This window comes from Phascolarctos cinereus, unplaced genomic scaffold (genome assembly GCF_003287225.1).
Source record: "Phascolarctos cinereus isolate Bilbo 61053 unplaced genomic scaffold, phaCin_HiC Scaffold_726;HRSCAF=1367, whole genome shotgun sequence".
In the NCBI taxonomy this organism is placed as follows: Eukaryota; Metazoa; Chordata; class Mammalia; order Diprotodontia; family Phascolarctidae; genus Phascolarctos; species Phascolarctos cinereus.
The window spans coordinates 384,567,400-384,581,934 of record NW_027556098.1 but is presented as its reverse complement, the minus strand read 5'-3'; the positions used below and the strand labels follow the sequence as shown (position 1 = coordinate 384,581,934).

The window sequence follows — 14,535 nt, the reverse complement described above, 5'->3', positions numbered from 1 at the left end:
AGCCCCCGCCACTGCCTGTCCTGGCCCTTCTTGCCTTTAACTTAGATATCGTGCCAAATGAAAACAAAGCTACAATTGGCTGGCTGGAGGCAGGTTACCGAACTGATTCTTTATTTTGTGGGCTATTTGTGGAAGATTTTTAACTGAGTCCTGGATGTCTCTCTAGTAGGGTTTTAATCTCCCTGATAGTGGATAGAATAATGGTTTGAGTCATATCTCAGACAATTAGCTTGGTATAGTTACCTGTGAATCTCAGTTTCCTCATCTGTAAAATGGGGATGATAATCACACCCACCTCATAGGTTTCTTGTAAGCATCCAGCAATATGATGTGTGGAAAGTATTCTCCAACCCTGAGTTGTAACTATCATTGTTCTGAGAAACTTGTAATAGGGTTAGGGAGCTCTGGGTTCAAGTACTGCCCCAGCTGTATATTGGCCGTGTGACTGGATTTGGTTTATTGATTGGCTTAATCTTTTAGTGCTCAAAGTACTAAAGCTACAGATTACACATTAGTTTCTGATTTGGGGAGAGGGAGTTTCTACACTGGTCCTTCCCCATGCCCATGAAATCCCATGTCTAGACCAAAATTAGTAGTATTGTTATCAGATGAGGAAACTGAGGCCAGGAGTAGGGAAATAAAATGCACTATGTCATACAGCAAATAATTAGCAGAGAGGGAATTCAAACCCAGGTCCTTTGTCTTCAAATCCAAGCTTCTTTCGACTATCTCATCACTTCCTGGTTTCTGCTCAGATTCTTTCTGGGCACAGCTCTGAGTGTCCACCACTCCTTCCTGCCCAGCTTCCGTTCCTCCTGAGAATTTCTCTACCACAGGATTGATCTCAGACTGAGTATCTAATATTAGAGCTTGAAGGACCTCCGAAATCATCTAGTTCAAACATCTCTTACAGAGGAGGAAACAGGACTCCTCTCTTCCAGGCCAGAAACTCTTTTCTTTGTAAAACTTTGAGAGGTGTAGTAATTATTATTACTACTATTTTAATTGTCCATTCAAGAGCAACCAACGTTTATTATGTGCTAACTGTTGCAGAGCACTGTGCTCTGTGCTGAGAAGAAGCAATTTAAATAAAACAGATCCTGCCCTCGTGGATCTTACAGCCTGGAATGGGGATAAGACAGGCCTTCGCTTAATATGCAGTAATGAGACTTGCTGAACAAAGTGTGGCCATAATAACAGCTGACATTTATTTAGTTGGGTTTTTCTTTTACTATTTTTAATTAATTAATTTATTTTAGTTTTCTTTTTTTATTAATTTATTTTGATTTATCGGCAATCACTTCCATAAGCTTTTGAGTTTTGAATTTTTCTCCCCCCTCCCTCCTCACCTCCCTCCCCAAGGCAGCGTGCAATCTGATATAGGCTCTACGTGTACATTCCTATTAAACATATTTTGCACATTAATCATGTTGTAAGGAAGAATTAGAACCAACAGAAAGAACCACAAGAAGAAACAAAACAGAAGAAAAAAAGAGCAAATAGTGTGCTTCGATCTGCATTCAGACTCCAGAGCTCTTTCTCTAGATGTGGATAGCATTTTCCATCATGAGACTTTTGGAGATGTCTTAGATCCTTACATTGCTGAGAAGAGCTAAGTCTATCAAAGTCAGTCATCACGTAATGTGGCTGTTACTGTGTACGACATTCTCCTGGTTCTGCTCACTTCACTCAGCATCAGTCCATACAAGTCTTTCCAGGTTTTTCTGAAGTCTGCCTGTTCATCATTTCTTATAGCACAGCAGTATTCCATTACATTCATATCACGACTTGTTCAGCCATTCCCCAATGGATGGGCATCCCCTCAATTTCCACTTCTTGGCCACCACAAAAAGAGCTGCTATGAATATTTTTGTACATGTGGGTCCTTTTCCCATTTGTATGATCTCTTTGGGATACAACCCTGGAAGTTCCATTGCAGGGTCAAAGGGGGTATGCACATTTTTATAGCCCTTTGGGCATAGCTCCAAATTGCTCTCCAGAATGAGGGGATCACTTCACAACTCCACCAACAATGCATTAGTGTTCCAATTTTCCCACATCTTCTCCAGCATTTATCATTTTCCTGTTTTAGCATGTTGGCCAACCTGATGGGTGTGATGTGGTACCTCAGAGTTGTTTGATGTGCATTTCTCTAATCAATAGTGATTTAGAGCATTTTTTCATATGACTATAGATAGCTGTGATTTCTTCATCTGAAAATTGCAACCGCCAACATTTATGTAGTGCTTACTGTGTGCCGGGCACTTTGCTAAGTGCTTTACAATTATTATCTCATTGGATCCTCACAGCTTCCTGAGAGGTAGGTGCTATTATCATCCCCATGTTATAGATGGGGGAACGAAGACAGAGTTAGGTGACTTGCCCAGGGTCACAAAGCTAGTGTCTGAGGCTGGATTTGAACTCAGGTCTTCCTGACTTCCAGGCTCACTTCAACACTTAGCTGGCTCTAATGTCAAGGAAAGAGCATTTAAATTAAGCTGTAAAGACTGCAGAAGAATTCATTGGGCGGAGTGACAGAGGTGAACCTTACTCTCTGAAGTTACCGTGTATCTCTTGTATGTAGTTGTTTGCAGTTCTCTTCCCCATTAGACTGAGCTCCTTGAGGGCGGAGACTGCTTTTATTTTGGCTTTGTATCACTAGCCTTCAAACAGTGTTCAATTGTTTCATTCTTTTTATGACTTGGAGACCTGGGGTTTTCTTGGCAAAGGAACAACCCCAAAGTGGTTTGTCGTTTCCTTCTCCAGCTCATTTTACGGATTAGGAAACTGAGGCAAACAGGGTGAAATGACTTGCCCAGGGTCACACAGCTAGTAAATGTCTACCAGCACTCCATTCACTGTGGCGCCACCTAGCTTCCCTGGCACATAGTAGGCACTTAAATGCTGGTAAATGATTGATCCATTTGATTGAGCCAGGCTGGGCTAGAGCTAAGGATAGCTGGTAAGTACAGAGCTTGGTCCCCTCCTGCCTGCTCAGAGCCCATGCTGCCATCCCACTCGGGAGGTACCTTAGTTGCTGTAATCCCTGCATCCCTCGATTTACAGGTGGTGAAGCAGATGTCCATAGTGGGTCATTGATTTGCCTTAGGGCATGCTCAGTAAGTGACAGGCCAAGATTTGAAGGCTGTGGAGGTTGGAGGCAGTAGTGGGGTGGGGGGAGTCTCTGAACACTGGGATGGGGGGCCCTCTGGGCTTTTTCCCTGTTGGCATAATGAAAAGAATGCTGAATTTGGAGTCCAAAGATGTGGGTTCCTGACTTGGTTCTGAGTTCCCTCTTCTCTGGGGGGCTTGGTTTCCTCCTCTTAAAAATGAGGGATTTTAGATTGGATCGGGGGTCCTTAACCTGAGGACCCAGGCACCAATCTCTGAGGATCTGGGAATTTTAATGGGAAAAAAGTTGCCTCTTTTTCTCCTAGTATGATTGCTTTCTTTTGTAATCTTCAAGCATGTAAACGCATGCTTCCGAGGAGGGGCCCAGAGGCCTTGTCTTGTCTGCCAGAGGGGTCCATGACACAAAAAAGGTTAAAAACCCCAGACTAGATTATTTCTAAGGTCTTTTCCAATGATGAAAAGCCCCTGCGATACCACATGGCGGACTCTAGGACCCAGAAGTCTTGCAGCCAGATGAATGAAGGGACCTAGAAGAAGGTGGGGGGATGAAGGAGAACTTGGCATTCTGGGGTCCCTCCCCCTCTCCCGCCTTCCCTGGTCGCATGGAGGGGGGAGAACTGTCAGTCAGAGATTTAATTATAATCTGGATTGGCCCAGAGTCTCTGCTGAGGCCAGCAGGGGCAGGGGCAGCTGTCACTATCTCCTGAATAGGGAGGAGGGCATCTTTCTGTGCCCAGCACTATATACCCAGTGCTTTACCCAGGCAGAGCCCAGGAAGAGGAGGTAGGGAGGATTGGATGCCGGGCACTGCTGGGGTCCCACTGCCTGTCCCCATGAGCTCCAGGGATGAGGGGTCACTGGTGGCTGCACCGAAGTTGGAGACAGTTATTCAGGTGGGTCCTAGGGGAAGGGGGAATGGCCTAGGCAAGGATCAGGGGTCATGACTGCCCAGAGTGGGTGAGTGGGGGGTATGGATCGAGGATGGCTCCTGGTTGTGGGGTGCGGGAGGCGGGGAGGAAAGCTGGGGACTGGAGGGGTCCTTCCCACGTTATTATAATCGCCCAGGTGAGAGGTGATGAGGGCTCGAGCTGGGATTGTGCCCCCGGGGAGTGGAGAAATTCGGGAGAAAGACCCACAAGCCTCAGAATGAGTTTTGGTTCCTGGCTCTCCCACTTACCACTGCTGCTCCTGTTAATGAGAATTTTTTTAACCAGACCTATGATTTCATCAGTGTAAAGCACTATGGGAAAGGAAACTCCCTCTACCAGTTCAGTAAGGCACCTGCTCTCCATCTTACGGGGTTTAGGCAATCCTTCGGTGCACTGAGAAATTGGTTTGGCCAGGGTAGCATTGTAAGGGTGCGTCAGAGGTGGGGCTCGAACCTCGATTTCCCTGGCTCCGAAGCAGGCTCTCTAACCGTTATAACCATACCCTTTCAGTAAGAATATCTGATATCTGTGACAAAATGATAACTGACTCAATAATCATAACCTCTGACATCTTGCAAATGCTTGGCCTGTGTTATCTCATTTGAAATATTTAACTCCTCATTTGAGCTTCATCACCACTTTGTGATGGGGGCACTACAAGTCGTTATGCATGGTTTATAATGGAGGAAATCTCTGCTCAGAACGGTTGATTTGCTTATACTTATAAGGCAATGGGCGTCAGAAGTAAGATTCGAACCCAGGGCTTTCCAACTTCCAAGTCCAGCGTTCCACCCACTCAGCTAGCTCTTTAGGACGGTCGGCAAGTCACTTCCCAGCTCAGTTTTGCTCTCTGTAAAATGAAGGAGCTAGACTACATGAATGAATGAATGAATGAATGAAAAAGTATTAAATACTTACTGGGTGACCTTCAAGGTCCTTCCCACCTCTAAATCCAGTGATCCTAAGGGAGTAAATGGCCCCTGTTCACGATAAAGGGTGACTTTGGAGAGGGAAATATCTCCCCTGGGGCGGAAGAGCTTGGGCATTCCTCACCTCCATCCTTTTATTGTTGGGCTCAGGCCTCAGTTTCCTCCTTATTCCTTTTGCCACCAAAACGAGTCTAGATCCCTGTGCTCTCGAGCCTGGCTGACATGCCATGGGCTGTAGCACCTGGGTATTTTGCTGTGTGGGATTCTCAGGGACAGAAGCTGAGCTCTGGGAAGGGAAGGGAAGGTTTGGGTAGTGAAGCTCCTGCTGAGAGCTGATCCAGCTGCTAGGGCGGAAGGTCCCTGCTCTCCCCCCACCCCATCTTGGTGATCCCATCCTGACTGTGACTTCTTAGGAGCTTCTCTGATGTGGAAAGACCCTGTGCCCAGACATGATCTTCCTGGAGCTAGAGAGAAGGATGAAAACACCTTCGGAGGTCCCTTCCCTGCTATTCCTGGGCATGTTGGTGTGGCAGAAAGCTGTAGCCTTGAATTTGAAGTTTGAGGATCTGGAGCTGTGCTATTGGCTCACTTTGATGCAGGCTGTCACATCCCCTCTGAGCCTCAGTTTCCTCTTTGTTTAAATGAAGATAATATATTTATATTATAATAAAAAATGGGAGGTGATATTTGATGACTTTTTTTATTTTTGTTTTTAGGCAGTTGGGGTTAAGTGACTTGCCCAGGGTCACACAGCTAGTAAGTGTCAAGTGTTTGGTCTGAGTCCAGATTTGAACTCAGGTCCTCCTGACTACAGGGCCGGTGCTCTATCCACTGCACCACCTAGCTGCCCCCAGATTTGGTGACTCTTACATGCATCCCCTTCTCTCCACTCCCAGGGCCACCATCCTCACCACCGCTCACCTAGACTATTACAACAGCTTCCTAAATTAGACTCTCTACTTTTGCAGATTTTCTCATCTCTAATATATCCTCCATATACTCCTGCAAAAATACTCCCCCCAAAGCAAGCATAAGTCTGACCATGTCATTTTCCTCCCCTCCCCTGCTTAAGAATTTTCACTGCCTCCCTATTACCTCTAGGATAAAATACATTCTTTTCCTTAGTGCTTAAACCCTTTCACAATCTGAATCCAGCCTCCCTCCCCAGGCCTACTTCATCTCACTTCCCCTTTACACACTTCATATTCTAGCCAGATTGGCCTCTTGCTCTTTGCAGAGGTCAGTGGTCCATCTCCTACCCCTGTGGATGGGCTATTCCATGCCTGGCATGCTTTCTCTCCTCATTTCTGTATCTTAGAGTCCCCAGCTTCTTTCAAGACTGTGAGGTCTTAGATCGAAGCATACTATTTACTATTTTTTTTTTGCTTCTGTTGTGTTTTGTTTCCTCTTTCTGGTGGTTCTTCCTATTGGTTCTAATTCTTACCTACAACATAAAAAAAAAATTTAAAAAAAAACTACGAGGTCTTTCCAAATGCCCTTAGTTGCTATCCCCCTGCCCCCGTATATCAGATATATAGATATGTATATAAATGTGTGTGTGTGTATGTGTGTACACACGCACCAATCGTGGAGTCAGAAAGACCTGGGTTCAAGTTTAGCATCTGATGTTAGCTATGTGGCTGGGTAAGTCAGTTAACTTACAGATGGGGATAATGATACACCTTCCTTATGACATTGTGGTAAGGATCAAATCATCTTACCAAATGTGAATAAAGTACCTTTCAACCTTCATGAGCTATAGAAAAATCATCCAGTTAGAGGCAGTGGGTCACAGAAGATAGAATATTAAACCTGGGGCAAGAAGACTCGAGTTAAAATCCTGCCTCTTGCATATACCAGCTTCCTGAACCTCAGTTTCCTCATTTGTATAATGGGGATAATAATACCACCTACCTCACAGGATTGTCATGAGAATCAGATGAGGTGATAGTTGCAAAATGCTTTTTGTTTTTCTTTTTAGGATTAGATTAAAAAAATTCAAACATTTATTTTTCTCTCCCTCTTTCCCACCCCCTCTCCAACTGAAAAAAAAAAAGAAGAAAGAAAAACAAAACCCTTTGAAAAAGTTTGCATAGTCAAGAAATGCAAATTTCCATATTGGTCACACCCAAAAATCCATGTGTCATTGTGCACATTTAGCCCATCACTTCTGTGTCATGGGTAGGTAGCATTCTTCATTGTCAATCCCCTGGAATCCTGGTTGGTCATTGCATGGATCACGATTCTTAAGTCTTTCGGAGTCGATTATCTTTACACGGTTGTTGTCCTTGTGTAAATGATTCTTCTGGTTCTGCTCCCTTCACTTTGCATCCGTTCATACGGGTCTTCCCAGGTTTCTCTGAAGCCATTCCCTTCATCATTTCTTAGAGTGAAATTTCTTACGTCACCTGCATATGCCATAATTTGCTTATTCATTCCCCAATTAATGAACGCTTTCTTAAGTTTTTCCAGTTCTTTGTCACCACAAAAAAGTGCTATCAATATTTTAGTACCTATTATGACTCTTTTTCCTTTCTTTGATCTCTATGTAAAGGTTCAAGCCTAAAAGAACTGTATAAATGTTGCTGTGGTTTGGTTATTATCCCTGCACATGTTATACCTGTCCCCCCAACGGTGTCGGCACATTGTAGGTGCTTATAAATGCTAGTTGATTGAATAGAATGTACACTCTTTGAGGGAGTGTATTTTATCTCCATATCTCTAGCACCTGGCATACTGCCTTGCATACAGTAGGTATTTAAGAAATGCTGGTTGGGTTGGACGGATTTTTCCCAGGCCTGGGCCACCTACCCTCCCTCCATCTTATGAGATCCTAGAGTCTTCTCAGGACTTTAATTGTCGATGTGCCTACTATGTTGGCAAGTGGCATATTAAGACGAAATCCTAGGACTTTTGTGAGGCTCACTTAGCTCCCTCCTTCCCTGGCTGCAGATACTCAAGATTTCTCTGTCTTTCTCCCCTTAGAAACTGGAAAGCAACCTCCTGACCTCGGAGGAGGAAAAGGGCCTGACGTGCAGGATCCAGGCCAGGACGCAGGGCCCTCCCGCCTGCCTGCTTGCATCCGTGAAATCATCACACGGAACCTCTCTGAGCCTGAGAACCCAGGTATGGACCCTGGCGTGTGGGAGCACTTCCATCCCTGGGCACATTGGGGTCACCTTAGATGCTGCAGGACAGTGAGAGACTTGGAGATCTTCAAAAGGCTGGGATCCAGACTAGTTGTGGCTGGAAACCCTATATGCTTGGTGTTTTATATGGTTTTTCAGGGTTTCAGTTCCTAGAAAGCCATTGTGCCCTGGCCCTGGGAGGGGCAGCATCAGCCTATTCTGCTTACCCCAGCTGGGTCTGTTTATCTGTCTGGTGGCTATCTTCCCCCCTCCATCTGAGGAATTTCCCCACCCAGTCTTTCATGAGTCTGCATCTTCCATTGGGTTGGATGTCTGAGAGGGGAGGAGGTCGTAGATGGGGTCTGATCTCCCCCAGCTTCTCAGGACTGTGCCAACAACTCTGAGGTCTCTTTCCCTCACTTTCCCTACCCCAGAGGCTTCTCAGTCCCCAGAAATGGCATCCTTGCTAACACTCCAGGAAGAAAACCGCATCCTGCAGCAGGAACTATCCCGAATTGAGGACCTGTTGGCCCAGAGCCGGGCAGAACGGGATGAGCTGGCCATAAAATATAATGCCATCAGCGAGCGGGTAGGTGCTTGGGGAGCCTGGGGGCTAGAGGGGAAGGTCCACTGCCTTTGGAAAGGAATGAGACTCGGGGGACACCAAGCCTGCTCGTCTGGGGCTTGTTATGAGAATGGCCTCGTTGGGAGGAAAGGGTAATCTGATGAGACACACTGGTATCATTTATTCTTCATCCATGGTCTAGAATTTTAGGTCCCAGTCAATGAGCCAGAATTGAATGAACATGTGTATTCAGTGTATATATTTCAAAAGTATGTGCGTGTCCCCATGTGCGTGTCTTTGTGTACGTGTGTATAATAACCATGATTATTATACAGTTTAGAACTGTAGGATTCTAGCTTTCAAGCTAGAGAGACCTTTAGAGGTTACCTAGTCTTCTAGATGAGGAAACTGCAAATTTGGATGTCTTTGTGGTCCAGCCAGACTGGCCTTTCTGTTGTTCCTCATATGCCATACTCCATCTCCCGTGGGCGTGGAGGATTGGATCCTAACCCCTTTCTGCCTTCCGACCCCTCCAGTCTTCAGTCCATCCTCCAAGCCTGTGGCAAGGTGGTGTTCCTGAAACAGGACATTCCCCCTGCTCGAGAAACTTCACTGGCTCCATGTTACCTCTAGAATCAAATACAGACTCCTCCATTTGGCATTGAAAGACCTTCAGAACCTGGCCCCATCCAGGCACTTGGTTCATTCAGCAATCAGTTACTCTTTCCATTCCTACTATGTGCCAGCCTCATGTGCTGCTCCTACTATGTGCCAGCCTCATGTGCTGCTCCTACTATGTGCCAAGAGATGAAGGTAGAGACAAGGTCTGACAGCTGACATGGGGTGAGGGAGGGTAAAGAATCAAGGGTAATTATGCCACGTTGCAAATGGATGACTAGGAGGAAGCGGTGCCTTTGGGGAGGGAAAGAAACATTTTTTTTTCTTTTATGGGAATGCTGAATTTGAGATGTGTAAAGGAATTCCAAATGAAATGTCCTGTGGGCAGTTGGTGATGTAGGACCAGAGCTCAGGGAGAGACTCAGGCTGGAAATGTACATTAAGGGAGTGCTCTTCATAGATATGAGAAAGAAACCCGTGGTTGCTGATGACGTCACTGAGAGAACATGGAAACAGAGGAGGGTCCATCTTTGAGGAGCACCTAGAGTAGTGACGTGGAGAATGCTTCGGCAAAGAAGATCTAGAATGAATGGTCAGACAGATCATCGAGTCAAAGCAAGTCAAAAAGCATTTATTAAGCGCTTGCGGTGTGCCAGGCACTGAGATACAAAGAAAGGTGAAAACACAGTCCCTGTTGGGGCCGCTAGGTGGTGCACTGGTGCCTGGAGTCAGGGGGACCTGAGTTCAAATCCAGTCTCAGACCCTTGCTAGCTGTGTGACCCTGGGCAAGTCACTTAACCCTGATAGACCATAAAAAAAATACAGTCCCTGTTTTCAAGGAGCTTACAATAGTCGACGGGCAAACGACACTGTACAAACAATATGTACATAGGATATACAGAGACAGCCAGGTAGTGCAGTGGATTCCTATTTGACTGCTATTTAATATACTCCGAGAAATACTAGCTAGAGCGATAACAAAAGAAAACAGAATGGATGGAATAGGCATAGGCTTATATAGAAACAAAGTGATGCCTTTTTGCAGGCGATAGGATGATTTAGTTAGAAAACCCTAAAGAGTCAACCGAAATAGTAAATTCAGCAAAGTTGTAGGATATCAAAGAAATCCACATAGATCGTTAGCATTTCTTTATATAATCGATGGAATAACTCAGCAAGAAGAAGCGGAGGAGGAGGCAGGGTCTGGGAAATGGGCGTGTGGACAGCGGCGTCAGATATGGCAAAGACGCTGGAAATTCTGAGGACCGAGAGAGGGCTGCGAACTTTGGCAATTAAGAGAGTGCTGGGAGAGCTGATCCTTCCAGAGAACAAATAATGAAGCATATGGTTAGTTTACGAGAGTAGAATATTTTATACACTGTGAGATGATGTCGCCGTTCTGGATGTTTGGGCTTAAATGTTTTTCTTTATCACTAGGGAGTATTTAGTGGAATGTGTGTGTGTGTAAGGACTATGATGTAAAGTCTAAAAACAAAATCAGCTGGCAGAGACCTTAGAGCATAGAATGTCAGAGCCTAGAAGGGCCTTAGAACTTAGACTATCAGAGCTGGAAAGGGATCTTGTAATTCAGAATATCAGAACATATTAATTGAATGTTAGAGCTAGAGGAGACCTTAAAACATAGAATGTCAGAGCTGGGAGGGCTTTTAGAACACAGAGTGTCAGAGCTGGGAGGGCCCTTAGAACAGAGAATGTCAGAGCTGGGAGGGCCCTTAGAACAGAGAATGTTGGAGCTGGGAGGGCCCTTAGAACTCAGGATGTCGGAGCTGGGAGGGCCCTTAGAACACAGGATATCGGAGCTGGGAGGGCCCTTAGGACACAGGATGTCGGAGCTGGGAGGGCCCTTAGAAGATGGAATGTTAAGGATAGAAGGAATATTCAAGAACATTTTAGTTCAGCCCCAGAATTTTATAGAAATGGCCACACGGAAGAGGAAGGACCAGTGAAGCCCAAGTCAGGCAGCACAGAGCCCAGGTCTCTTGACTCCCTGAAAGTGACTTGCCTAAGATAGAGAGCACCCTGTTAGTGACAGAGCCAGGGCTAGGATCTGGGTGTCCTGAGTCTCCATCCATTGTGTACATGCCTAGGACTGCATGTGCCTGTCCAGATTACAGGGCATTCACACCTTTGCATGTCTGTGTCCGTGTGCCCATGGCCCCAGGCCCATATAGCCTTGCACTGACTTGCTCTCCTTGTCCAGGCCTGCCTGGACAAGCTGGCGAGCCTGGGGTTGCGTTCTGGGCTTGTTAGGACTTGCCGTGAAATGGCTAGGGGTGGGTGGGCTCCCCATCAGTGAATGGATGGATTCTTGGGCTATTGAGGAACTGGTTTTCTCAGGATCAGTCTGCTAGGAGAGAGGGACAAAAGGGGAAAGCCAGACTGTAGGACCCTGAGCCGGCCTTTGATTCTAGCCTGGGAGTTTGGGGGGGGGGCGGGTACCTATTGGCAAGTGTCCTCTCATCCAAGTGCCAGCCTTAGAAACGGGATCTTTTCTCTCTGGGCAGCTCTCTGCCAACAGAGGCAATGTGGTATCATGGGAAGGGTGCCATATTTGGTGCCAAGGGATGAGGGTTCAGAACCCAGCTCTGAAATTTACTCATATCAAGTCATAGTATTTAGAGCTCTGTTAACTCCAGAAGGGGAAACTGAGGCACAGACAGGGGACAATGTCTGGCCCAAGGTCCCCCAGATTACTAGTAGGGAGCAGAGTTGGGATTCAAGCCTTGGTCATTTGACTCCAGATCCCAGCGTTCTTTTAGCTACTCCAAGGGGCCTTCTTTGTCTCTCCTGGACCTCCTTAGTAGTGTCTGATAAAGTCCACGACCCCTTCTCAGAAGAACGCACTTAGATGCATAAAATACATGGAATTACAAAAGAAACCTGTCATATTAAAATTAAAATGCAATAATGTTTCTCCACCACATTCACAGACTCCCTGAAATCTATTCTCGGACTTCCCACCATCTTGTGTCTAAGTTAAAAACCGTTGAACTACTCTATGACCTTGGGCGTATCACAGCCCCTCTGAGCCTCAGTTTCCTCAGCTGGGAAGTGGGAATAATAGTACCCATCCTCTTCCCCCACCTCCCTGGGAGGTTGGAAAGACAGAGCTTTGTCATCCCTGAAGCTCTGTATGAATGCGAGCTGCCATTCTCATGTGGAGATGTTAAATCCTGTTGAGATGACGTTCAGCAAATGAACAAAATCCCAGCAGATCATTTGAATGTATGGGGGGGCACCTGCCGAATGCCAGTCTTCTGTACTGGGCACTGCCCCTCCCTCCCCCCAGCAGGTCCATTATAGACTGAGGTGAAGCTGCCCCTGGGCTTGGGGTCATGGCAGAGAGAATTCAGATGTTGATGAAGAGGATCTCGGACTAGCGACCCTAGATACCTTCTAATCCAAACCCTTCATTTTTACAGATTAGGAAACCGAGGTCTAGAGAGATGAATTGACTGTGTCCAGAAGCCTCCAAATTCAGTGCTTTCCCTACTAAACTATGCTTTCTTTGTAAATTGCTGGACACTTAATCAGGGACCTACTGTGTCTTTCTTTCTTTTCTTTTTTCTTTCTTTCTTTTTTTTTTGGTGAGGCAGTTGGGGTTAAGTGACTTGCCCAAGGTCATACAGCTAGTGAGTGTTATATGTCTGAGGCCGGACTTGAACTCAAGTCCTCTTGGCTCCAGGGCTATTACTCTATCCAATGTGCTGTCTAGCTGCCCCAACCTATTAGGTCTTTAGATTTTCTTTGATCTAGGAGGGTTTGTGTATGGTCTTTCCTGGGGTGGATGAGAGTAGAACCTCCAACCTTCCTAGCAGACAGATTCCGTACCTGAATAGTTTTTGGCGGGGCAGAAACTTCTAGGCCTCTTAGTCCCACCTCCATGGTCAGCACCAGTCAGGGATTGGTTCACTTTGGCATGTCCTAATGGGTAAAGAGCTGGATTCAAGAATCAGAAGATGTGGTTTCCAATCCCACCTCTGATACCTACCCACTCTCAAACTGTGGGCAAGTCACTTCATTTTGCTAAGTTTCAGTTTCCTCATCTGTAAAGTGGGTAGAATAACAGCTGTAGTACCTGCCTCATGAGAGGACTCTTGTTCAATTCAAATGAAATAAAGTGTCTTCTCATGACATATGGCTTCATAGCAATATACATTGTTGTTCAGTCATTTCAGTCATGTCTGACTCTTCATGACCCCATTTGGGGTTTTCTTGGCAGAGATACTGGAATGGCTTGCCATTTCCTTCTCCAGCTCATTTTACAGGTGAGGAAACTGAGGCAGATCAGGGTCAAGTGACTTGCCCAGGGTCACACAGCTAATGTGACCACTGCACCACCTAGCTGCCTGCAGCACTATATAACTGTCAGTTATTAACATATTGTTTTTGCTTGGAGGCCAAGAGCTAGGGTAGGATCCAGTGTATCTGTATTAACCTTCTCCATTCCACGGTACATTGGTGACCTCATAATTCCTTTCCCATGTTTAAATCCATTATCCTACTTTGTTTGATCAGTCAGTCCACCAACAGAAATTTATTAAGAGCCTACTGTGTGCGCCAGGCACAGGGCTAGGTGCTGGAGATTTAAAGACACAAATAAAGCAGTCCAGTACCCACAAGGAGTTCCCCTTCTGTCACCCAGAGGCAGCTAGGTAACAGCTCTGGGCCCGGGATCAGGAAGACCTAGATTCAAATGAAGCCTCAGACACTATTTTTTATTTGTATATATATATGTGATAAGAGTCTCATGGAGAGAAGAGCTTTGCAAGAATTCCCAGAGGTGGAGGTGAGGAAGGAAGGAATTCCAGGTTTGGGGGCTACGCCTTGAAATGAGAGGTGGAGTATTTGGTGTAAGGAAGGTGAGGTTTACCTTACAGCAAGGTAAGGCTGGTTGGATTTTGGCAGAACTGGAAAAGGAAGGGGAGTGATGTATCCTAAGGCTGGAGGGGTAGGTTGGGACTGGATGGTAAAGGCTTGACACACTGAACATCTTTGTGTTCTTCACACACGTGATTTGTATTTTAACCTGATGGTTGCAGGAAGCTGCTGGTGCTTCTTGAAGTGCCTACGGTGAGGCCTTTGTGTTAGGAATATCCCTGTGCTGGCTGTGTGGAGGATGGGCGGGAGAATTGAGAGGCTGTGCTGCATTGGGGAAAGGAAGGACAGAAGGAAAGGAGTGTTACGCTCCTCCATTGTCCTGTTTGGGTTGC

At 46.0% G+C, this 14,535-nt stretch overlaps 1 protein-coding gene across 1 annotated transcript in view; it reads left to right on the top strand.

Moving 5' to 3' along the window:
• Window positions 1–3,804: 3,804 nt before the first annotated feature.
• CROCC (ciliary rootlet coiled-coil, rootletin) overlaps window positions 3,805–14,535 on the top strand; it is a 76,961-nt gene continuing 66,230 nt past the window's right edge. Inside the window, 4 exon segments of the mRNA XM_020972769.2 lie at window positions 3,805–4,025; window positions 7,976–8,021; window positions 8,024–8,116; window positions 8,553–8,707. Coding sequence (XP_020828428.2) covers window positions 3,930–4,025; window positions 7,976–8,021; window positions 8,024–8,116; window positions 8,553–8,707 — 390 coding nt within the window. The 5' untranslated portion in view covers window positions 3,805–3,929.